The sequence below is a fragment of the Ambystoma mexicanum genome, chromosome 3q (genome assembly GCF_040938575.1).
Source record: "Ambystoma mexicanum isolate Mex_15411 chromosome 3q, UKY_AmexF1_1, whole genome shotgun sequence".
NCBI classification, from domain to species: Eukaryota; Metazoa; Chordata; class Amphibia; order Caudata; family Ambystomatidae; genus Ambystoma; species Ambystoma mexicanum.
The window spans coordinates 64,163,880-64,189,709 of record NC_090926.1 but is presented as its reverse complement, the minus strand read 5'-3'; the positions used below and the strand labels follow the sequence as shown (position 1 = coordinate 64,189,709).

Genomic DNA, 25,830 nt, shown 5'->3' with positions numbered 1-25,830 from the left:
TTGTGTGATGTATCAGAATTAGAAACTTTTATTGGCGGCAAAATATAGGAATGTGAATTAAACAATTCCTGCCAAAAGAATTTATTGGAACTCTATTACTTACATATCATGAATCAGTGACTGAATATTAGCAACCATATTGGGGCAAACTGAGATGCGCCTTTCTTAACTTAGTGGATACACTTTGTTTCTTGGAAATATTTTGATCATTTTGGTCCTAGTGCTACAGGACCTCTTTTTAGATTGGCAGCTCCAGGCGAGAATAAACCAGATAAACTACTAATTATTATATCTATTATTTCTAAAGGACTATCTGTGAACTACAACATGTAGTGCCCTTCTCATCCTCTTTTTCTTAGATTTCCTACTTAGCACAACTAGAGGAGGTGCACACAGGCCATAAAGAACAATTTGGATCATTGAAGCATTTTACGAATAAAGAATGTCATACATTGACATCGAAGCCCTGACCACTAACAGGGCAGACACACTGGGTTTTTCATCTGAAGAAGCAGAAGCTATATTGGGTTTGATAAAAGACAGCGGCTTCGGAAACAGTAACAACAAACAACAAGATCCTAAACAACAGATAAAACAACTAGAATATCTAATTCGAAAGGAAATAAATCGCAAGCTACATGCGATAACCCTAGGCAGATACCATAAAAGTCAACGGATACCGAGAGGATTACGCATCCAGTTGCGTCCTACATTGTGTAAAGAAAACAAAATCTTTGTGAAGAAATGGGAAGCCATACTTAACAAATGTTCTCTAGACCTGATTTTACTGACCATACAAGAATTGGCAAGGGACATATCAGATTTAGGTAAAGAAATTAAGGAAATAGAAGCAGCTCTGGTAACAACATTGAATAGAGAAGAAGTTGATTCTATTCTCCAAGAGATAAATAACAAATTGGCAGACTACAAAACAGAATTAGAATCCAAAAAGATTCGCAAGTTTAAAAGAGACACCTACGATTACCTTAAAGATGAAGTTTATAACTGGATGGATAAATATGCTCCTCCACAAAGGAAACCAAAGCCTACAAATTTAAGTGAAACATCGAGCTCAGGAACCGAGACAGAAAGGGAACCCCCGAACCAAGAAGAAGTAGGGACGCCAAGCACTTCAGGCCTTTCGCGAGCAAGAGAAGACACAGCGACTTCTTCTTTTTTAGACAAAGGAAGAAGAGAACAAGACGGGGGAGGAGAAAGGTCAAAAGGAAAACCCAACACGAGACTACAACAGAAGAAAATATAGTAATAAACTTATCATCCAGAGTCTTGACTGGGAAAGAAATAGAAACTTTACAGAAAGGCCTTAGTTTCGTTCCTACCTACGACAGCACATTATTTGATTCCAAAATAGAACTCTTTAAACTTATTAGGAAGATGAAACTGAAGGTGTTTTTCAGTGAACTAGAACATCAAGAAGCCAGAGAAGAAGCAGAACTCAAGGAATTCAGGAGTAAAAGTACCTTTATTCCTCCAATAAGTATACCTTCGATAGAAATCTTTGAAAAACAAGTCACAAGAGATTTCGAGAAACTTAAGTTCAAAAGTCAATCACCTCGAAACATGAAACCTCACGAACTTAAATTGATACGTGATCTATATGGAGACCACACAATCACAATAAGGGCTGCGGACAAAGGAGGAGGCTTGGTACTCCTTAACACAAGGGAATATGAGGAAGAATGTGAAAGACAATTAAGTGATAGTAACACTTATGCCAGATTGACACAAGATCCCACATCGGAGATTAAAGAGAATTTGAAGACTTTGTTGGACAAGGCGGAGGAATTGGAGTGGATTAATCACCACACAAAGACATTTTTGATGAACACACACCCGAAGATACCTCACTTTTATACCCTTCCTAAGATACATAAAGATCTCATCAAACCCCCTGGAAGACCAATCGTAGCAGGGATTAACAGCATACTGGAACCCTTAGGGAAATATGTGGATTACTTCTTACAGCCATTGATTCAAAAAACCAGTACATACATCAAGGACTCAACACATTTTTTACAACTCTTGAATGAAACTGCATTTAATTGCAACAACATATGCTTTACTATCGATGTTAAAAGTCTATACACATCCATCCCACACGATTTAGGGGGTGAAGCGGTAGAATGGATGCTACTCAATGCTGAAGAGATACCGGCTCAGAAAGAATTTATATTGGTTCTTCTGGAGTTTATCAGTAACAACTCATACTTTCAATATAAGAATGGGTACTATCTCCAAGTGGCTGGGACAGCCATGGGAGCCACCATGGCCCCCTCTTATGCTAATTCATTCATGCATAAATTCGAATCTGAACATATACTACAGAATGAACACTGGTTCCCGAAATTAAGTCTCTGGATCAGGTACATTGACGACATATTTGGAATATGGAAAGATACAGAAGAGGAATACCTAAAGTTCTTCGCACATCTGAACAGTATAGATGCTCGTATCCAATTCACTCAAGAACACTCCCAAACCAACATACACTTCTTAGATGTAGACATTAAGATTACTGACACAGGATACCAGACTACCATTTTTCGTAAACCCACGGATCGTAACAATCTATTACAACGTCTCAGCTTCCATCAACCGAGCCTCATAAAAAATCTTCCATACAGCCAGATGCTCAGGGTAAAAAGATTGGTAAGTGACCCAGAAGACTACAAGCTAGCTATCCGTGAGATGGGGAAAAAGTTTCTGGAAAGAGGATATACAGAAGAGGAAATAAACATAGCGGAATCACGAATAGCTACACAAAACAGAGAAGAGCTATTAAAAACAAAAACTAGACAGGAATCAGCTCCACCATTAGTATTTGTGTCCAGATACTCACGACAAAGTAATCGCATTAAGTGTATTATTCAAAAACATTGGAATACTTTACTATGCGATCAGAGAGTTGAACATCTATTTAAAGAAGTACCCACATTTGCTTACCAACGGAGTCAAAACTTAAAAGATAGACTGGTTCATACGAAACCAGCACCAAAAAAGAAGCTTACAGAAAGAATTGGGACGTTTCCGTGTTTAAGTTGTAGTAATTGCAGCTATGTGATGAAAGGAGAGACAATAAAACATTCACACACAGGAGAGACAATCAGACTGAGAGATTTTGCTACACGTGATTCAACCAACGTGATTTATGCTATCAAATGTCCGTGTGGACTGTACTATGTGGGTCAGACATTGCGAGTGGCAAAAATTAGGTGGAATGAACACAGATCGTGCATAAGAAACCATAATCCTAACTCAGCAGTGTCAAGACATTGGGATGAAAAGAAACACAACTTGGTCCAAATCCGTTTTGTCATCCTAGAGGTGGTTTCAAAAAGAGACATCCACGAGAATTTCCAGAAAAGGATGGACCAAAGAGAATCCTTTTGGATAGACCGGATGAGCTCCCTCTCTCCAAAGGGGCTCAATGAAGAAATTAACTTTATGTGTTTTTTGTAAAAACAATTTCTTCACTTTCGATTTTTTATCTAAGGAAGATGTAAATATCTGTTATATATCTGTTATCCTTTGTCACAATTTATATTCTAGTTGTACTATTCCGCTGTTTGCCCTAAATTGCTCTTATGACTTAGTAGCGACAGAAAATATGTTCCGGAGCGTAAATGCTCTAGACTGTCCATCTTTATCTTTTCCATACGTTCAATTGTTAATGCGGACCTTATGTCTTACATATAATACTACTACGACAAAATCTCACACATGCTGTTAATTTTCCAATCGTTACAGCTACGGCGCCAATTGACGCTGTAGACAGTTAACTACTTGCACTGTCTCACAGAGCGCTGGTCACCATGGAGACATCCCCGCCCCCGGGCTACCACTCGGGGGTGGGGCGCGAGGCGTACGTGCACCAGGACGGTCCACGACGCCTCGTACCGTCTCCATGGTGACCTTTAAAACGAAAGGTAAACTTGCATGAGCGCGTTCCGGGTAGCTCAGACTGCAGCTACACGTCGAGCACGACAGGAGCTGAGTAAGTATAGCAGTACTGATTAGGATTAACATACCCACGAAAGAGATTGAGGATGATTCACATTGTTGTTTAATTTATTCATAGATCTAATTGTACATATGTACATAGACTCGAGTCTAAAGATCGTCTTGACCGAGGTATGACAAACATATGGAGCTAAAAGAAAATGATAGAATGTTTATTTACTTCAGTCAACTAATTGACATACCGTTTTGTTTTATTTTTGCTTATTTCTTCTCCAAATGAACATGACTCGTGGATGGGTATGTGACTTTTGAAATAACTCTCTATCAATGTCTGCAATGATTGTTATATTCGTTGGAATCACTATATTTGCATATATATACACTGTTACTAGTTAAGCTAATTTTTGCTATAATACCGCCCTGAAGAAGGATTGTATCCGAAATGCATTGGCACCAAAGTATTATGGGCAATTTGAGATGAGAACTCATTGTGTGATGTATCAGAATTAGAAACTTTTATTGGCGGCAAAATATAGGAATGTGAATTAAACAATTCCTGCCAAAAGAATTTATTGGAACTCTATTACTTACATATCATGAATCAGTGACTGAATATTAGCAACCATATTGGGGCAAACTGAGATGCGCCTTTCTTAACTTAGTGGATACACTTTGTTTCTTGGAAATTTTAAGGATTCCCAGGAAACCTTGAGGAAGACAGCATTTTGGGCTTGTTATATGACATCTCTGAGGGGGACCACAGGGTCTCGAGGCTAAACCGATGATTATTATCAAGACTGTATCCGGACACATTGGGGGTTAAATCCAAATGGGAGGTGGATCTGGGTAGAGAATTTACAGAGCATGAATATGCCAATACAGTGCTTTATACGAAGAAGGTCTCGAAATGCCTGGTTCAAGCTTACTCAGCTATATGTATTACATAGAGCCTACAGGACACCATATTGAATATCAAAGTTCCCAGGAGCATCGGATACCGGATGTCCTACATGTACATTGGAGAGAGCGGACATGATGCATATGTTTTGGGAGTGTGTGGTGATCAAAGAGTTCTGGGGTGAAGGTGAAGTTAGGCTGTACAAAGGAGGAATTATGAGATTGAGTCGGACACCATGGGCATATCTGCTGGTAATGTTTTCAGGCTGAAGAATGCTAGACCGGTCACTAGAATGATAGATTTAGCAAGCATTCAACAAAGAGACAAATTGCTATGACATGGAAGTTCCAACAGGGCCTGCAGGTAGACTGCTGGTGGAGCGACTTGAAGAGTTGGTCAGTAGCAGTGGCGGGGTCGTGGTACAGGGCCATGCAAAGGGGAATGCGGGAGGGTTGTGATAATGTGGCAGCCTGGAATGCCTTGCTGCAAGGGATGCTTTTCTCACCAGATGAAAAACCCCCTTGAGGCACTCAGTTTAGTCAAAGAATAAAGAGGGAAGTACGGAAGAATGAGGAGGGGAGGGAGGGAGAGCTGGGGTGGGAATAAAGGAATCAGATGGAAGATCACAGCTGAATATACCAAAGGTTAATGTTATTGCTATTGGAGCACAGGGAAAGTTAAGAAAGCCACGGGGGAAGGGAGTTGCAGTTGGGTTGAATGTTATCGAGGTCAAGGATACACTATAAGTGATAAGAAGGATATTGCGGATATATAACGAATAATGTATGCTGACCTGTTTTGTTGGTTACAAAAATGTTAAATATAATTAAATGAATAAAGCATATGTGTGTTGAGTGTGAGACAATAGAGAATATGAGATTGACTAAGTTGAGTAGGTCAGTAAGGGATACATTATTGCTAAAAACAGAGTGTTTTGCTCACGTATTATGAGAGGTAAGTAACTTTCACTAATGCATGCAATATTAGAAGTGTGAATTATGATTACAGATTTAATAAATGTATTTAATTTTGATATTGATTTTATAGGCATTTGTTTTTATTAAAAAAAACATGTTATATTGTTTAAATGGAAATGTTAATTTGTTTTATACGTAAGGAATTGCCCCCCATTTGTGTGTAGAATGTAATGGATGTTTTATTGTTATTGTAATGTGATTTTATAAAGATGTGGGTGAGAGGTTTAGTTTTGTTAACCAAGACACACTTAATAATAAATAAAATACATATGTATACATCAATTCACAACAGATATAACTAATTCCTTACAGGATTTATATGGGCTATACAGCTATTAACCTCTGTTACAAAAGGAAATAACCCCCCAACCCCAAAAATAACACCAGTCTTAAGGGTGCCTGTAAACAGGGTTAGTCTCTACCATTTCATGCCCCAAGGACAACAAAGTGCAGGGTAAGTGAACTTACATCAATATGCAATCCTGCTTCAATCTTGTGTGACAAAGGATAAGAGATCAACAAATCAGATTTATTGTTCAGGGAGAAATAAATATCAGTTTGCATTATTAATGGGGAAACCTTGAAGAAGCTTGAGAGAAGCGAGACAAGTGTCTGGCATTTTTACCTCAGGAACAAAGTATTCCATGACACAGTGATATTCCGACCCTTCACATAATGAACAGATATTATACATTGAGAGTAAGCATTTATTAAGAGAGAAATGTATTGAAAACATTTTTGACCTCAGGGAACATATGGTTCTCACCTCCCGATCAATTAAATGTTTAACAGACACTATACATTCGGAGATACTATTCATTAAGAAAACATTCAGCACAGGGAGAAGGAAAGCAATCAAATAAAATGTTCAAGAAAATACCATTCCAAGTGTCAAGTTTGTAAAGGAGGGTCCAATTTGCCAATAGCATACAAATCAATACTCTATAATGCAGTACTCAAGGTGCATGGAAAACACAGAATAGCTGGCGGAATAGCATACAAGTAGCTCTCAATAAAACAAAAAGTGAGAGCGGCTTTTGATTCAGAAACGCATCATCAATGCCTTCATACTACAATGTCGATTAAAAGACGTATGAGTGTTTTCAATTGGTTAGTATCCTAAGCTACATATAGAGTATATAGGTGTTAGTTCTATGATTGCCTCAAACATATCTGATGGCTCCACCAGGGCCGAGCCATTACAGATACTACTTTCATTACATCCTTGCAATCATACTTGATTCGTTGGCTCTGTTCATTATAGACGATGTGGCAAAAGGGATTTTCATCGGTTGGCCTTTCACTCACCAACATTTGTCACTTTGACGAGACGTTAAGATATGATGTAGACAATATGGTTAGGGGAGAGAAGTCCATAGTCTGCAATTATTACAATTAAAAGTACTCCCCATCATTCCCATGCCATGTGTCCTATCCGCTCCTTTATAGGGGCCTTGTGTATCATCTTGTGTCTGTATGTGCGCTACAGAGTTTCGCAGGTGTCTTATCTGTGCTTGGGGCTCATAATGAATAACCAGTTTTCTTCATGTCTTGATCACATGTTAGGGGACCGTGTTGGAAAATTAATTTCTTCCTATTTATTGAGGTTTTAGCTAGTCTAACGTGTATGTTATATCCCTTGTGACCACTTGGGACACTTTTCATCGATTCTCTATAGAGTCTTTTAGCATACTATTCTTATGCACTGGACATAAATGGCTGTCTGTGTTCTTATTAATTCAATTAACTTTGAAGGCTACTGCTTCGTGACTTGGGAACTATTATCTCGTCCCTGGGTTCTGTACACCCACTACACCCTTCCTTGCGACTGACCTTGTCGCATACTACGAACTGCTGTCTGAGCAGCTTCGGGTTTCTAAAATAAATGTGTTTTTGTGAATTCAGCACCTCATCTGAGGCCTTGCTAACTTCTATGCCTGCTGTGGCCTCTCTGCTGGGAAAATGGGTATAGTCTTGCGTTTCTCACCTCTGTATTGGTGAGCTATATTCATCTCTGGTTATGTTACGTTCAGCTTGTATATGCTGCATCTATGCTGCCTATAATTTAATCTAACCTATCAGTGTAGTAAGTCCCTCTCTTGGTATTACGGAATCCTCCTCCCTTCTATGCTATGTCCAGCACACTACTTGTGCTTTCTGCTATCTAACTGTGATCCCTACTAGTGTTGCCCAACCTAAACTAATTGTTTATGGCAGAAGTGTATACTTGATGGTTTAAAGTATTATTTCTTGGAATCTGTCTTAGTTTGCCTCGTCTTTCACTCTGAGATTCATGAGACGGTAGGGCTGCCTCTGCTGTTATCGTTTCTCACCTGTATGGTAATAGTGAGGAGTTGGGGCAGGAGTTGGTACTTGCATATTCATTTGACTAGGGGCAGTAGGCGATACCCGCATATTCATCTGCCCCGTTACAAGTTGACAACATAACCTTACAGCTATTGAAGAGATGGAACCCTAACCACAACAGATGGCTATAACACTGACCTCTTGTGGAAGATATATGTAAGTCACCATACAAAGTATAAATCCAATTATATCAAGATAGACAAAAAGTATCAAGAAGGAACAATGTTTAATAAACTAGCACAAGGTACCCATTCTCAGAACGGGTTCTGTAGACAGACATGACAACACTCATCTATTGTTGATGAGTTGGTGTGCTGCTGCATACTGGGACCTTCTGTGCTCTCTCTACACCTGTCGCCTCACCCTGGCTTGATGCAGTTTGTTGCAGTGCATTGCAGTGGCTTTGAAACGTGGCTTGCGAGGTCCCATAGTACCTCATGTCGAGACCGGTCCTTCTACGACCACATTGATGTTTCGCCGATTTCAGGCAACCGGCTCATGTGTGAAGGTGCTTAAATTCGGGGAAAGGGGTGGGTTATCCAAATGTCCTGTAGCCAGTAATATCTAGAGGGTCGTCATAACAGGTAACTGTGCAAAGTTTGGTGCAAATTGTTGAAACGACGTGGGATTGTATAAGGAACAACGCTTCGGCAAGCCACAAACCCACACTTTTTGACTTTTATAAATATAGATAAACAATTAGAACAAGTAACAACAAGGGAACACTCAAAAGTATAGATTCCCATTAGAATATTGAGAAAAAAGTTCCAAAATCAATTTTATTCAGTATTATATTGAGGAAGACTATTAAATTTCAATTTAAGAACATTTTTACCGCAAATAAAGTTGTAAAATAATGTGTACTTTTCAAATGGCGCAAGACCCGGGTACTAAGAGCACCGGCGAAGGGTAAAAGAAAAAAAATGTCAAAAAAATGGCCGCCGGGGAAGGGAAAACGTAGTCTGTTTTCCCTTTCCATGGTGACCATTCAAAATGAATGGAAAAGAGTAAACAAATAAAATGGGTGCCATGGAAAGGGAGAAAGGACTACATGTAGTCCCTTCTCCCTTTCCATGGCGGCCATCAAAAAAATAGGAAGAATGTAAACAAAGAAAATGCCCACCATGGAAAGGAGAGAGGGGACTGCTCCGGAAATGGACCAAAACAAAGGTAAGTGCGGTTGGGAGGGCGGGGAGCAGATTGTTTGGATTGGTCTAAGGGGGGAGGGAAAACACTTACCTCAATCCCCGGCAGGGGAAGATGGCAGCATCCAGCCGCATGGTGGCTTGGAGCGGGTATTACCCCATTATGAGCCTCTTCAGTGGCTGAGGGGCTGCCACATCCCCTCACCCCCTGCCGGAGACAAAGGATAGGAACGTTAGGAGAGGGATTCCTGGTCAGGTAAGGCCCCGGCAAGGGCCAATCAGAGCGCATGTTACAATCTGATTGTCCCTTTGCAGGTACTAATTTACATTATATTTAGGGTGATGGTGATGGCCACCAAATTTACACAGTCCTGCACGGCACGTGGCAAAGGGATAATTTTCTGAGCTCCTGCTCATATTTGCGAAAATATAGCATGTCAAGTGCCTGATGTTGTGAAACATGTGACCACGCCGCTACTATTCTCTGCTAATTGATCATTTCTCAAAGAGTTGGAATGGAAATAGTGACGGCAGAAGAGTTTATATACATGCTTCTCTGTAATGTCTATACTGCTCTTAGTCTATTACCCCCTGTTATGTGACTAATATCTTCCAATCTTTCCCAACACATCTATGACCCGTCCCTCATGTGGCCTGCTGACCCATTGTGTGCGGGAGAGTGGGGAGGGAGCGAGGGTGGGTAGGATGCATAGAAGGGACGTGGTGTGCATCTCATAGCTTCACATATTTGTAAGTACTGAGGCACAGTTTAGGTGGCAGCGTATCATAGGTTAGTAAAAGAAATAAGGGCACAGAGTGTCATTGCATCAATATGACATTTTTCTCCATGGCAACGTTCCTGGTTTTTTGGGTGCTTAGATAAGAAACTGTGAGGGATCTTAATTCTAATACACTTCACTTATGGAAGTGCCATTAGTCCTGGTCATAATTTTACCCAAAAAGGTAGCTGTATGTTAATCATTTGTTTTCCTTTTACTTGTATTTTCAGGTCCACTTATTGCTGCCTCAGTCTTTTCATTAAGCGCTACAGAAAAGGATCATCTCCGCCCCTTAGACCGTGAGGCATTTGAGAGACGACCGAGCTCCAGTCGTTCCCCAAGTGAGTGAAATGTACAGGTTTCATAGCATTCATTTGGTTTATTCCCACTGCAGACACCACACACTGTGAGGTGCTACTACATGACACATATTGCACAGGCACACATCTGTATTTAGTTTGCCATTTTATTTGTCTGGTACCTTGCAGACCTAGCTTTATGTAATTAAATGTCTGTCTTTCAAACAGTATGACCTTTTAAGGATGCTATCCCAATTCGCGCATGTTGGACAGGCGGACAGAGGCTCATGTACCCACTGTGGATTTTTTTGTGTGCTTCATACATCGGCCGCAGCAACATATACATTTATATCATGTGCCCCCATTATTAATTGCATTACATACAACCTTGTTAATCCATGGAGTTTTAGTTTCTTATTCTGCTTCCGAAATGTCCAAATCCTACACAAAGTGCGGGCAGTGCCACAATTCAATCTCACTGGCACCTCTGACGTGTTTGGCTTACATTGTTACCAAACACTGAACAATTTAAATAAATAAATTGTTCATATGTAGATTCTGCCACAAGGTCTTTAAGGCATATCTTATTTATGTCTCTTCATTAGTCACAGTCCCTGTCTCATTTCCATTAGGTGAGTCCAAATTATATTTATCTCTTTGTTACCATTTCTTTGTATTTTAAGGAAACTAAAAGTTACCTTAAATTTCCTTTTCAGATGAGGCAACGATAATAGTAGAGCAGAGCTCCATTTGTGACACAGCCCAGCTAATAGCACAGGTCCCAAAACGTATCCATAGGGTGGAAGCAGAGGACAGACTAAGGATTAGTGATCCAACATCACAAACCTTTTCAGGTCACCAATCATTGAGATGACAACAGTTTCAATGAACTCCTGGAGTTCACTAGTAATTGAAGATGACAGGGGTTTTCCTATGTGAGTGCAACGTAAAATCTGGCCATGTTTCCATTGCAACTTAGGGGTGGTTTCTCCAAACACGGCTGGTTAGAGGTATATTTTAGTTCTGACTGAATCGGTCAAGACTTTAATGATGGAATATTCAGTTGACCAATTTAGTAAATGTATTAGTGCAGCCTAACACTTTGGGTGTTCCCAATGGCCTAGCTATACTAAGAACACATTCTAATTGAAAGAGGCATACAAATATCCAACATGTGAGGGTTGGTAACATGATCCCAGGGCAAGAAAAGAGCATCACTATATGCTGTTGAAGAGTTTCTGTCAATTTTCCTTTTAATTACTTTGGTTTTAGAGGAACATAATGATAAGGCCATACTGTCAAACCCATAATCAGCACCCCAAGTTCTCAAAATGCCATTTTAGATGTGATTATTATATTTATGTCTAACATTTTTTGATAATGTTATTGTGGATTGCTGGTGTTTGGTCTTTTATGCCCATAGCAAATGGAAAGCATTTCTAAATTGAATTAAATCCTGAATAGGTTTCAAGCTTGTAACCTCATACTTCAAACATATTTTGTGTTTATACATGCCCCTTTTCATTTTATTAAAATATGACATGATTGGGGTTTTTCATATTTGTTTGTATTCTACAGGATGCGTGTCTATTAATGCTGAAAGAATTTTGGAGCTAGAAGAAGAGTCAACCGGGAGACTGATAGACCATCTTGGGGCAGAAGTGGACGAAAGCAGCGCCAGCCTCAGCTCTGGTAAATTTTATTAAATGGCGTTCTTTACATAGCTGGTACTTGGGTAAAGTGCACTTTCTCAGCTAAGGAAGGTTATTAGGGAGAACATTGTTAGGATTAAAATATGTGTCACCCATCAGTGATAGCTAACCCTTCCCTTCCTCTCACACATTGCTCTTCTTTGTAGGTTCTTGACATGCTTAATGTGTGCATCTCCTAGATTTCAATGAGATTGGCTTGCTAATGCCTGAGTCGTTTATCTATTTTTCCTGTTAGTTATATGATTTTTCCTAAAGGCTTTAGAGCAGAGAAACAAAATATTTTCAGATAGAATGAGATGAGGAGACCAAAATAATTAAAGGCAGAGAATTCTGTGTTTGCCCGATGGAAATTTAGAATGCAAAAAAGTGATACTATGTTTAGTATATATTTGATTATGGAAAAAAGATTAGAATAGAGTTGGGGAGAGAGAAACAAAATACATCTTACACTGTGAAATTAGTTATTGCCATCTATCATTGATCCTTGTACCTCTCTACTTAAATCTCTTGTAAAGGTGGCAGATGCTTTGGCCCCTATAAAGTCTCATTTCGGGGGAACAAAGCCTATTGCAGCCAGGTTTACTCTTGATCTCCGGGCCTAAAAGCAGGCTTAAAGGAAGTGGCAGCTAAGTACTTCCTATAAACAAGCTTTGTCACACTACCACAAGATGATCATGGAGGAAAAATCTAAATTCTATGCAAACCCGATATCGGAAGCATCAGGTTCCTCTATGGAACTGTTTACAATGGCAAAAGAGTTGATTGTTTGTCTTTCCAAGAGGCAGGACAAAATACCAGATGCGCAATTGCAATGTAATGTGATTAGCGTGTTTCTTTCTGACAAAATTAGAGATATCCGCCAAGCTCTTACTAGTGGTAAAACTGCAGCTGAGGTGGACTGTCCACAAGTCTCTCCTTTAAGGGGATCTACCGTACCTAATTCTGCAAATATCTTCTGTCTAGAGGCCTTAGATGATGAGGGTATACTGACGGTACTGCATGGTCTGAAATCGGCTTCACCTTTTGATGCAGTACCACTTCATATTCTAAAAGCCCTTCCACAGAGGGCTATCTACATGTTTACAGTGACCCTAAAGTACTATTTTACTGCAGGGGAAATTCCAGCTTCTCTGAAACATGCAGTTGGGCACTCCTCTTCTAAAACAATCAAATATGTATCCCCTGGCGGTGGTCAATTACAGGCCCATCTTGCAATTTTGGGAAAATAATAACTGCTTACATCCATTTCAATCTGGATTTCGCCCAGCAATGGGTACGGAATCAGTTATGATCTCACAGTTGGATGATTTAGCTCTTCTCCAGGACCGCAGAGAGGCCAGAGTGTTAATTCCCCTTGACCTCTCCGCAGCATTTGATACTGTGGATCACGGCATTCTATTGACCCGTCTGGAGCATGCGGGTGTTACTGGGCCCCTTCTGGCATGGTTTGAGTCATTTCTTGAGGGACGGTCGCAGACCTTTTCCTTTTAGGCCTGCAAATCTCCAACTTCTGGTCTGACTTGTGTGGTTCCTCAAGGGTGAGCCTTCTCCCCTCTCCTTTTTAATTTGTATGACTTGATTGCTGAGCCTGGAGTCCTATTTTACACCTATGCCGATGACACAGAGTTACTGATTTTGGGTTTTGGCTGTATTCCCCTCAAACTGAACTCTCTGGTAAACTTTGTGACTGCCTGGACAAGATAGACAAGTGGATGTCTACTAATTGGATAAAGCTGAATGGAAATAAAACGCAGGTCTGGGTGTTCGGTCCCCAAACGGCTGACAGTCTCTAGAATTCTCAAATCTGGCCTGACTCACTGGGCCCCTGCTCAGTTGCTTTGCATCTGTGAATATCCTTGGGGGTGAGGCTCCTTCCCAATGGCTGGCGAGAAGCACAGATTTCGGCAGTCTGTAATGCAGAGTCTGGTAAACTTAAACTCTTGAGGAAAATACTACCTCTGCTACCCACAGGCAGCCAAACTATGATGGTCATATCCACTATAATGGGGCTACTGGACTACTGCAACAGGATATATCTAGGGCAATCTAAATATCAGATAAAATGTATGCAGGTACTTCAGAATTTAGCAGCAAGACTGGCGCTTATGGCGCATCGTTTGACCCCTTCTGCAGCCCTCCTGCATCGCCCTCGCTGGCTCCCGGTGGTGGCACGGATTCATTCTAAGGTAGTCTGTGTTACTCACTGGGCTTTACACAACATAGGCCCAGAGTATTTGATGAAGAAGAGCGCTACTATCCAACTAGAGAGCTGCGCCCCGCCTCGCAGTTACTTCTTAAAATACTGGGGTATCAGTGAGGCTGCTCCTTTTCAGTCATGGCTTCTATATTGTGGAACTCGTTCCACTGTCACTGAGAGTCATAGAGGAGTGCCTTCCCTTCCCCAGGGCACTCAAACCCCATCTGTTTTAACCTGTCAACATTAAAATCGGTAAAGAGTTTTTTCCCTCTCTCTGCTGTCAATACCAGCGTCCTAAACGCCCTTTGGCCTTAGTCTGCGCTTCATATGTTTTTAAATACATAAATAAATTAATTAATTGAAATCCGTAGTTGGGTGAGTGTGATGAATTCTGTGGAGTCATCACAGAATCCCAGCCTAAAGTCTCCTCCCATGTGGCCAGGGAAAGAAGACGCAACCTGATCCTACCCTGGGGATGGTATTAGGAGGGAGGATCACATTGGAGAAGGCTACCATGGGAATGTGTTGACTCTGTCAGGAGGGACGCTTTATTCTTCCTCTTTTGAGGATGAGGTTTTCCTAATGCATAAATATTTAATGGCAGGTTTTAACAGTAGGGCCTCCCCTCCCGGACTTATACAAGGTGCCAAGTATGAGATTATTTTTGTAAACATGAAAACAATGTATTTAAGGGACAGGGAGTTAATACAACTACTTTTAGTAGTTCTGATTCTACATTGTGTTTGGATTATAAACCCAAGAGAAAACCATTACTTCCTTTAAAATGTTCCCTTTAAAGGTGCATCCTATAAATCACTCAAACATGGTGGATTAAATGAAGTAAAAACAACTAAGAACATTGGTGGGGGCGTGGCTATCCAGCCATGGTGTAGGACGTGCCTTGCTGAGCAGCTCCTGCAGATCCAAAGGTGATCCGTGATACTGCACTAAAAAATGACCCACAACCTTCAAAAATGGAGGCAAATGCGTCGGAAGAGGTGCCCTGCAATACCTGAAGAAATCGAGCGAATCGTGTTAAGGAGCACGAAGTTACAGGAACTTTGGAAATGCGGGCATACGAAATCAAGAAAAATAAGATGGCGGACAACAAAGGAAACCTAAGACACAGCCGCGGATGTGCATGATTATATCCGTGTGACAGCCACTTGGAAAGAAGACAGGCGTTTGGTGTGTATGCGGCGCGCTGACTTCACCCCCGCTCACTAGAACATTGTGCGCACTAGCTGCTCGCTGAATACAGGGTTGCAAAATAATAATAAAGCCGGTCATGGACCCGCGGCGGCGGATTGATTTGCACAGAAGATACTGTAGCAGCACTAAACGAACATTAGGGAACATTGTTGCATTAAATGAACAACGGTGAAAAAACCATGCTGCGCGAGCCCCAGCAGTGAGGGACGGGAACAAGCACAAGCGTCGGCAAAGAGAGAACGGGGTGCCTATGCCAAGTCGCAAGGCTAGCGAAAGAAGCACAGGAGGACAAGCCGTTTACCCCGCCCCCACAGTGCATTAAACAAACACTGTGTGGAAGAGCCTGAAGCAGAGAGCCGGCAGTGCGGTACGGAGCAGGGGCTGGGGAGGAGAGCGTGCCCCAGGAGTACTACAGCAAGCAGACCACGAAGCTGACTCTGCCAGGGGGGAGAAAAGATCCAGTTGGGGTACCCAAGCTTCCTGCTGCGGCCTCGCACACTCGCAAGTCCCAGAAGGCGCCAGATAAGGCACTCAATACTTCACAGAGGGAAAGCAAAAAACTGCACGGACGAGCAAAGTGAGTAAACAAACCCCCTCACCAGGCGAGGCCACAGCTCCCCCTTTAAGTAACGTCAGGCTAACAGGAAGACAAATATTATATGAGGGAACAAGCCAGACCAAAGACGGAGCCTGCGGGTCCTGCATGATTACCAACACGGGCTCACAAGCTATGGAACACGCAGATGTCGAGATGCCCTGCTAAGAGTCGGAGAGGGCATATTGGAGGAAATCACAACGGTCGAAGACGTGGGGGGGCACAACCCACTCGGGGCACAGCACAGTATAGACTAACGCTTACTGCAGCTCCCCGGGGACAACACCTTTAAGCACCAACTATCCCTGTGACGCCACGGAAGAACTGGAAGCAGAACTGGTGCGCTACAGAGCAGCTGGAACTTGGTATACAGACAGGGTTGCGCAATGTCGGTGAGAGGAGCCAAGGCCAAGAGCATGCAGCCCACAATGGACGCCTTTGCCAAGACGCAGCAGACTCCAACCATTCCGGCACAAGGCGCGGTAGCCACGTCCGTGGAGGGTACCCCGGTAAAAGAGGACCACCTGATACTTGCAGCCATCAAGGAGTTGAAAGCCTCAAGGGGGACAGCAATGGTGGACCTAAAAACTGCCCTAGAAACCAAAATAGATGCTGTAGCAATATAAGTCACCCTGCTGCGACAAGACGTTCGATCGCTGGCTGAAAGAGCAACTGGTCTAGAGAGTGCGGTGAAAACCAACACAGAAACCAGCGCAAGCAGTGCAAAGGAGGTCCATATACTGAAGCAACCTCGAGAACTGAGCAGAAGAGACTGAGGTAAGAGCGAGACGAAACAACATACGTGTGGTCGGCCTGCCGGAAGGGGAAGAAGGCCAGGACCCCACGGACTATGTGGAGAATATGATCCTGCAAGAGATAGGGGCCGACCAGCTTTCACAAGGATTCGCCGTTGAGCGAGCGCACAGGGCCCTGATGAGGAAACCACGACCTGGGCCCCCCCCCCCCGCGAGCAATAATAGCAAAGATTTTGAACTACAAAGACCGAGAGAAGATCCTGGAGTACTTTCATAAAGGTGGAACGATAAAAAGAGCATCTGCAACTATCACAGCGTATCCTGATTATACCATGCTGGTGCAAAGACAGCGTTATTACTATGTGGCGGTCAAGAGGAGACTACGCACAGCTGGGATCAAGTATATGCTATTGTATCCTGCGAAACTTAAAGTCCTGCATAAAAGTAGTTTTTCTTTTTTTTTACACCCCAGAGGATGCAACGGCATGGCTGGACATGCAGGGCTGCCCGGAACGAGATGAAGAGCAAGATCGCGAGGAGCACGATAAGTGATGGGGATACATCATGCATAATGGAAGGATGGGAAGGGGGGAGCTCGGGAACAGACTGTGATACAGATAACAGGTGAGGGGCACAGATAGATAATGTTGAAATTGTAACATGGGACGCTTGGACTTGTTGGACTGGAATATAGAATATAAAATGCACAAGTAAACTAGGTAGCACTAAGCGCGGCGAATTTGAAGCAAACAGGAGCAGCAGAATGTAGGCAACTTACCCCCCGGAAGTAGTAGTAGGACAGCCGTTAGGGCGGTTTCACCCTGCTGAGCCGCGAGTACAGGCTATTGCAAGAAAGGGCTAGATGCGGGGAAGCCTGAGATCCAGGGATGGAGCTGGGCAACAGTTGGAGAGGGTATTGTTGAGGCAGGCCAGGGAGGTGGGAGGGAGGGAGGGAGTGAGTGAGGGAGGGAGGTTTGGGTGTTTGATTTGTTTTTAGTTAGGGGAAGTTTAAGTTGGGAAACGAGCCTACACAGAAAAGAAACATACTTGGTCTTCAACTGCACTTGTGGTGGAAGGAACGGGACTCTAATAAGCAATGGGATGATCTTAAGATAATTACTTGTAACGTCAGAGGGCTCAATAGCTATCTAAAGAGGAATAAGGTCATGCTGTACCTAAGCAGACAGAAAGTAGATATAGCCCTGCTGCAGGAGACTCACCTGACGCAGGAGAAGATGGAGATGATCGGGAAGAAATGGAAGGGGACTGTAGGGCGCGCATCATATTTGGCTTAGGCTAGGGGAGTGATTACCTGGGTGGTGCTGCATGTTCCATTTCAGTTGTTACAGAAGACAGTTGAGTTGGACGGGAGGATGGTCATTATGAGAGGACTGGTGGAAAACAGGGAGATAAGCATTATAAATACGTACCCCCCGAATCAAAATACAGCGGCATATTTCAGAACCCTGTGCAGCAAACTCAGCATGTGTGTGGGAGGAGCTGTGATTTGTGGAGGAGACTTCAATTGCGTGCTCAACCCTCAGGTAGACAGATCAGATGGAAAAACGGATAGACCTGCCCCAGCTGCTAAAGCACTGCAGATACTGCTGGAGGAGAGGATTTTGGGTTTGAAGATGTATCGAGGTCACACCACCCCCGAGAGAGGCAATATTCACATTATTCTGCTCCACAAAACCTACATAATAGGTTTGACTATATGTTTGCTGCACAGGGGCTAATGACCGAGATCATGCAGACGGAATCAAAGGCGATGGTCCTCTCGGACCACTCGCCATTTATCCTGGGATGGCAGTATCGACCCCCGAGAGCGAGGATTCCGACATGGCGCCTCAGAGCAGAGACGCTGAAAGACACAATTGTTAGGGATGGATATGAGGGAGGAGATTATAAACTACTTTGAGATCAATACTGGCAGTGTGGACTCAGCGGGTATGCTTTGGGAGGCCTTTAAAGTGGTGATGAGGGGGGTAGCTATAGCAAAGTCCAAAGGGTTACAAGGAGGGGTCCTGGCGGAACTGCAAGACACGGAAAAGGAGTTAGAAAGAGCGTTAAGGGGGGAAGATAACACAGAGGAAGACAATGAAACAATACTTAGGCTGCAACAGAAATGTGCGGGGCACTGGGAGAGACTGTGCAATCTTAACTATAAAAAGTACATAGAGAGACAGCATACAGGAGGGGACAAACCAGGGAAAGTCTTGGCTTGGCTATACAAGAGTGAGACCCCTAGGCCCACAAACAGAACGATAACGAGGGAGGATGAAAGCATAGTGGATACCGAGAAAGGAGTTAACCAGGAGTTTGTAGAGTATTATAGACTACTATAGGGAGATGATGAGGAGAGTAATCACACAGAAATAGCGAAAACACTGGAGGACATAGGACTGCCGCAGATCAGTGCCGAAGAACGAGAGGAGCTGGACGCACCGATTACTCTGGAGGAATTAGAAGAGGTGGTGAGGCAGTTGCTCACCAGCAAGACTCCGGGGGCTGATGGACTCCCAAGCAAATTTTACAAAACATATAAGGAAGAGGTGCTCCCCCCACTCTTAGAGATGTTGAATGAAGCGTATGAGAGGGGAAAACTGCCAGAATCCCTCAGAGAGGTGATAATAATACTGCTTCCTAAACCTAATGAGCCTGGTCGTAGCTGTGGTTCATACAGGCCCCTATCAATGTTAAATCAGGACAGTAAAATACTGACGGCTGTCTTGGCAAACACACTGAGGAGGGTTATTGGTAAACTGATACATCCCGACCAGACGGGCTATGTCCCAAATAGGAATATATCTAATAATCTTAGGCGACTCCACCGAGTCATTGAGCATGTAAATGAGAGCAAAGGCGAATTGGCAATTGTATCGTTGGACGCAATAAAGGCCTTTGACTCGGTCAAATGGCTGTGGCTGATGGCGGCCTTGGCTGGTTATGGAATAGGGCCCGGATATCTGCAGTGGGCAAAAATGTTATATAGTGAGCCGTTGGCTAGAGTTAAAACAGGAGCAGTGATATCAGAGAGATGGCAACTCCGTAGGGGCACTAGACAAGGATGCCCGTGATCTCCTATGCTTTATATTTTAACCCTCGAACCTCTGCCGATATACCTGAGGCAACAGTACGACACGATAGGCATCGCCGTGGGAGGGGAACCGCATTTCGTCTCCCTGTATGCGGATGACATGTTGCTGTATTTACAACACCCGGAAGAAAACCTCCAGTACATTCTGGAGGTGATGGAGAGATATGCGGGGCTGTCTGGCATAGTTGTGAACCCCCAAAAATGTAGCATATTGCCATTGGGTAGGTATAAAGGGATCCCGTTACAACAACGACCGGTGTTACAGATACCATGGGAGGTTAGCACATTTCGATATCTTGGAATAGATATATACCATACGGTTGAGGAAGAACATCAGCATAATACAGAGGTAGCGATCCAGAAAATTAAAAACAGCATGAAGTTCTGGGCGAAGCTACCTTTAGCAATGATGGGCCGAGGGGCAATGTTGAAAATGGTGGTCCTACCAAGACTTTTGCACTACTTTGGGAACATACCATACCTGATAGCATGGAGGTTCTTTACTAGATTAGACAGCATGTGCAGGGATTTCCTTTGGCATGGAACAAGAAATAGAGTGGTCCTCTGGAAGCTACAAAACTCATATGAGAAAGGGGGTATAAAACTGCCAAACTATGAAGTTTATTACATAGCAAGACAGCTGCAATATATAGCTAAATGGCTCTCTGACGAGCAGACCTCTGAGTCTAGTTTGTTTCCGACAGGACTGTGCTCCATTCTACTTAAAGAAAATTATGTGGCTGCCCAAGGCAGACATGGAATGGCGCCCAAATATGATGATACTTGGGTGGAAGATATGGCGCAAGGTGTGCCAGGTGATGGAGGACCCTTTCCCGTGCTCCCTGCAGGTACCATTAGTGGCGCTGGTGGGTAAAGAAAAGCAACTAAGGATGATGATTAGGAAACACTGGGAACCGGCAGGGTTAGTAACAATGGGTGATATATGGCAAGAGGGGACTATAAAAGACTTTGAGGTGCTGGGGGGCGGGGGGAAACCGGGTTACACATAGGCCAGTATATCACATACCATAGAGTGGTGCAGAGAATCAGGGGGACATGGTCCGAGGCGGTACTAGGAGAGGAACCAGACGCCACCATAGATACAATATATGACATAGCAGAGGGGGGACATGAGATATCTAGAATATATGAGATGATGATGTCCAAAGTGGGGAAGGAGGTGGCACAACTGAGACAGGACTGGGAGGCGGAAGTGGGAGCCCCGATGAGTGAAGAGATCTGGGAACGAGCCCAAAGATACCACAAAAAGGTGTCAAGGAACGCAAGGCTACAACAGATGCAACTATATATTACACATAGGGCATATATGACGCCCCAGAGAATAGCCAAATTCAAAAATGCAAGTCGACAAGCATGTCCCAAATGCGATGAGGAGAATGCTGGAATGGTGCATATGTTCTAGTCATGCCCAGTCATTGAGCATTTTTGGGGTGAAGTGGCACACAGATTAGTGGAAAAAGGTAATAAGATTGTGGTGGATACAGCGTGGGCCTGTTTGTTAGGAGGGTTTCCTAGACCACGAAAACTTAATCAGGTTAGCAAACTGAAAGACCTGGCATATGTACTGGCAAAGAGGAGAATTGTTATGGGGTGGAAGGCATGCCATAAACCACGACTAGAAGTATGGTGGAAAGATTTACAGAAATGCGCTGAAGCAGAAACCACGGTATGGCAAGAAGCAAGACATGCCGGGGGGAGGAGGAAACAGAGACCCTGATGGCCTGGAAGCTATTAATAGCAGAGTTATTTGGGCCAGTGCGAGACCCAACGGAACACATGGAAGAGGAATCCATATCACAAGGCGCAGAAACAGAACATGAGAGGAAGTAGGCTCAACGGGGGGGGGGAACGGGAGAGGCGGTGGACATGATGAAGCGATGTATATTTAAAATGTCATTATATGCACTGCATGTTTGGTTTGTATTGTTTGTTGGAATAGAATAATACAATTATTTTTAAAAAAAGAACTAAGAACATTATGGGCTCCAAGTTCCATAATGCTCTTAGTACTGAGACGAGGAAGAGGGGTCCAGAGTTACCAAACTATAATGAGCGGTCTAGTGTTTGTAATGACCCACACCTGAGCGGGACCTTTAAACATTTAAAGGCCTTTCAGGTGAGGGCCAAACAGAAGCAGCAGGAGGAAGCAGAGGTTGGAGCCGCTGCTTTGCTGATATCGAGTTGCTGTGCCGAGAACGTGGCCGAGGTCGGGGTTCCTGGAAGAAGCAGATGACACAAAGCGATATTGAGGCCAGCTGTCCCAAGAGAGAGAGAGAGAGAAGCTCTCCTATGTCCTGCATTTTGCCCCAGTGTGAGGTTTTCACAGAGGCGCATGTGGAGCGGTGTAAGCTCCATTGATAGACAGCACGAGCAGCGGAAGGATGACCAGAGCTGTTAAATACCAGTACAATAATCAAGCAAAGTGAACGCAACTTACCTAAAGTAAGATATCCAAAAAGGGAATATTGTAACCCGCATTGCCAGCAGCCATAGGTTCCGTAGAAAGCAATCGGAGACCGCAAGGAGAACAGCTTGCCTTGTAGAAAGGATCAAGGGGAGAGAATCATTGTCCTTTTGTACAGTATGGTTGTGGAACAAGTTGTAAGCCAATTGTGTTGCAAGTCAAAAGACTTACCCAAGAAGCCGTTGTTGGTTCAACGTTCCCCATTGAGGGAAAGTTTGGAACAAGCCAAACCACAGAGTACAAGTTGCAGTAGACAGAGTTTTAATCTGGCATGCAAGTACACCACGAAAGGGACAAGTAGTGGTTAGTCCTGGCAGGCGAGTTGACCAGGAAGAAGCTGATTTCAAATACTGTGAATGTGGTAGAAGGTTGTGGTGGAAAATAAGTGGCAATTGATGGACTGTTGTGTAAACACCCTGACTAAAGTATAACTTTCTGAATGAACCATCCTGTCTAAGGTGTTTCTTATGAAGCAGAAATGTGATGCAATAAAAAGGATTGGTTTTCAGAGAAAATAACTGTTACATTGATTTTTCAACTGGATGTATGAAGAGAGAGTCTTTTTGGTTTGCCAAGCAGAGGGTTGTGAAAACTTTAACAATTGTCTTAAGAGTGAGAAATCTTTTTGGAACTGAGATAGTCACTTTGCCAATTGAAGGACATATTGGATGAAACAAACTGTGTATTCTACCTGGAGTGGAACTTGGCTAGTGAAAATAACTTTACTGAAATTGAACTTTGGTTTGAAACACCCTGAATTAATCCAGAGAAAGGGTACCCAACCCTGGTCACCAGGATATCTGTTTATCATTGTTATGTTTGAATTCATATGTTATTTTGTGAAGTTTAAACAGCTACATAATTCCTGTATGATTTTGTTGTTTCTATTAGTGTGAGGGACAGATACCTTTTGGAAATTGGGTCACTTTCCTTTAGCCTTAGTGTCTTACCCATCACAGTGAGACAAGTCTCATCTCTAATGTGGTGTTTTTTGATTTAGGAACTCAGTTGATTGGGCCCTCTTCATAGCTCCGCTGAAGTGTCGGACTATTTCATGTTTGACACAGGCAAGGTTTTCTACCCTAGTCCTCTCTGCCCGTGCTTGCCTTGAAAATCTACAAAAAAGGTTGGTTTGACCTCTTCTGGTGGATCGGGACATGCAGGTGACTAATGTTTGCCATAGCTTTCTGGTGAGAGTAGTCCCCAAAGCAGGCTTTAGATTCTTCTTCACAGACCATGTGTGTTTCACGCCATTGGCTAATAGTTGGGGTGAATTTTCACTTGCTTCTGTAGAAAGCCAACATTCAAACTATATGACGTATGCTAGATATAGTTACGGTTTTGAGCTGGTCTGTGCCAGGCGTTGATTTATTAGAGATTCTTTGAAATTGTGTCCCTGTTTTGGTTGATGTTCAAAATCATAAACCATGCAAGACCTAGTTTTGTCTCCATTTAATAAGAGCTAAAGAATATACATGGCACACTGCTGACCCAAGCCATGCCTTATATAACTCCATTGCAGGATGCTTGACTCCGTCCTTGTGAATTTCTTCCAGCAGGGGGTCAATAAAAGCTGTGGTGATTAATTTGGCATCTTCCAGTCATGCATCAATGTTGCATGGTTCTTTCTTGTCTTCTACTTCTTAAAGACAGTAATGACATCAAGCCAGGTTGCTGAAGCATATTAGGAAATGCTAGATGCCTTTTTCCAGATTTGCTTAACAGATTTCTGGATGGGAGAATCATGGAGCCATATTTCGGCCATGTATAGGGTAATTCTGTCAGTCTTGATCCTGAGCATTAATTCTAGATGTGTAAAGTAATTTCTTCCAAATATCAGTGACTATCGCACACAGCTCTAGCTGGCCTGTCTACCTTTCCTTGGATGTGGCGTTTGCGGACATCCCATCAGAAACTGTGAGCAAAAAAAGTGAATTATTTCACCTTTTCCAGGAAATTGACATCAAATTTAAAGTCTTTACAGTTTTTAGTCTTAACTGAACTGCTATCTTTCTGCCCAGAGTCGTCATGTTTATATTGCTGTGCTCATTTTACAATGACTAAAAGGATATTGCATCAGATTGATGTTGGAGTTCATTCCCCATTTTAAAATCAGTTCCAGCATGTATTGCAAGGGTATTTGTACTGGTATTCTGTTGGGCAACGCAGATGAATCAATCTTTTGAAAAAAACACTTTATATACGACACAGAATTATGGTGGCAGTCCCATTTATGGAAAGAAGCGGCGGGTTCATGTGCAGAAGAACCATGGGGAGTTTTTGTGGACATGTTATAACTTTTTAATACATTTTTTTATTGAATAATTGGTTTAGTTGAATTATCCACTTTTTCAATTTGAATGATGGAATAAACTTTTTACAGATTGCTTTTAGACAATTTCAAGATACGTTTGTAAGCATCATTAACTATTATGTACAGTGTCATTAAGTAACCTAGTGAATAATGAGTACATTTGAAACAATGTGGGGTATATTAAGTTCCAGATCACTTTGTTCGGGTGATTCTATCCACTTTGTTCATGAAAATGCATTCATATTCTGAGTTTGGAGTTGCTAACTTATTACATTACAGGTAAGATCAAGTTAAAAAAAAACAATGTTAAGATACTACCTTGTAAACAATTCACAGGTTTTAAATCAATACATTATGTTATTAAAATCATATAAAATCATCACTTTTAAAAGATTTAAGATCACCGCATTTATAATACTAAGATTGATGTACAAACATCACATTTATGATACTGCTAACAAATATGATCTGCGGTTTGGCTAATCCTGCCCAGTTAATCAAAAATTAGTACAAAATGATGAATTATACTTGATTTGTTTCTCTGGATGAATAACAAGTTTTCGGATCAGCCACAGAAAATATATTTAGCTCTGAAAAGAACTGAACAGTGTCAATGATAAGGGAAGTCTTAGTGGCATTAAACACAGCTGCACAGAGTTGGTCTTTGGTAACTGAAGATAAATGCCGAACATGTTTGTAAAGATATCTTTTTCTAAGGTCAGCCAGTAAAAGGCATTCAGTTACAAAACAAGGGAGCATTAACACCCTGAGCCAACCAGAAGTGGATGTGGGTTGGGCATGCAGAACTTGCCTGGGGAGGAGGAAAAGGTGGTTGCACCCAACACATGTGCCATTGGAGCAGGGTGCCGGTAGTGGGGTCACCTAGTACCAGCCAGAGCTGGTTGGGGCATTCAGAATTTTCAAGGGCAGGTGGGGCTAGGGTTTCCCAGACTTGTGCCAGGGAACGAAAGGGCGGGGCACACAAATCCAGCTAGGGGTGCAGGGATGGGTCCC

The 25,830-nt window shown here is 42.7% G+C and overlaps 1 protein-coding gene across 2 annotated transcripts in view; it reads left to right on the top strand.

Annotated features, from left to right (window-relative positions):
• The window catches only part of LOC138582119 (zinc finger protein 34-like), a 256,603-nt gene that overhangs the window by 140,043 nt on the left and 90,730 nt on the right, over positions 1-25,830 (top strand). For both annotated transcript variants that reach the window (XM_069653109.1, XM_069653108.1), the window contains exons 3-4: positions 10,378-10,488; positions 12,025-12,138. In XM_069653109.1, the coding sequence (XP_069509210.1) occupies positions 10,378-10,488; positions 12,025-12,138 (225 nt within the window). The remainder of the gene's footprint in view (positions 1-10,377; positions 10,489-12,024; positions 12,139-25,830) is intronic.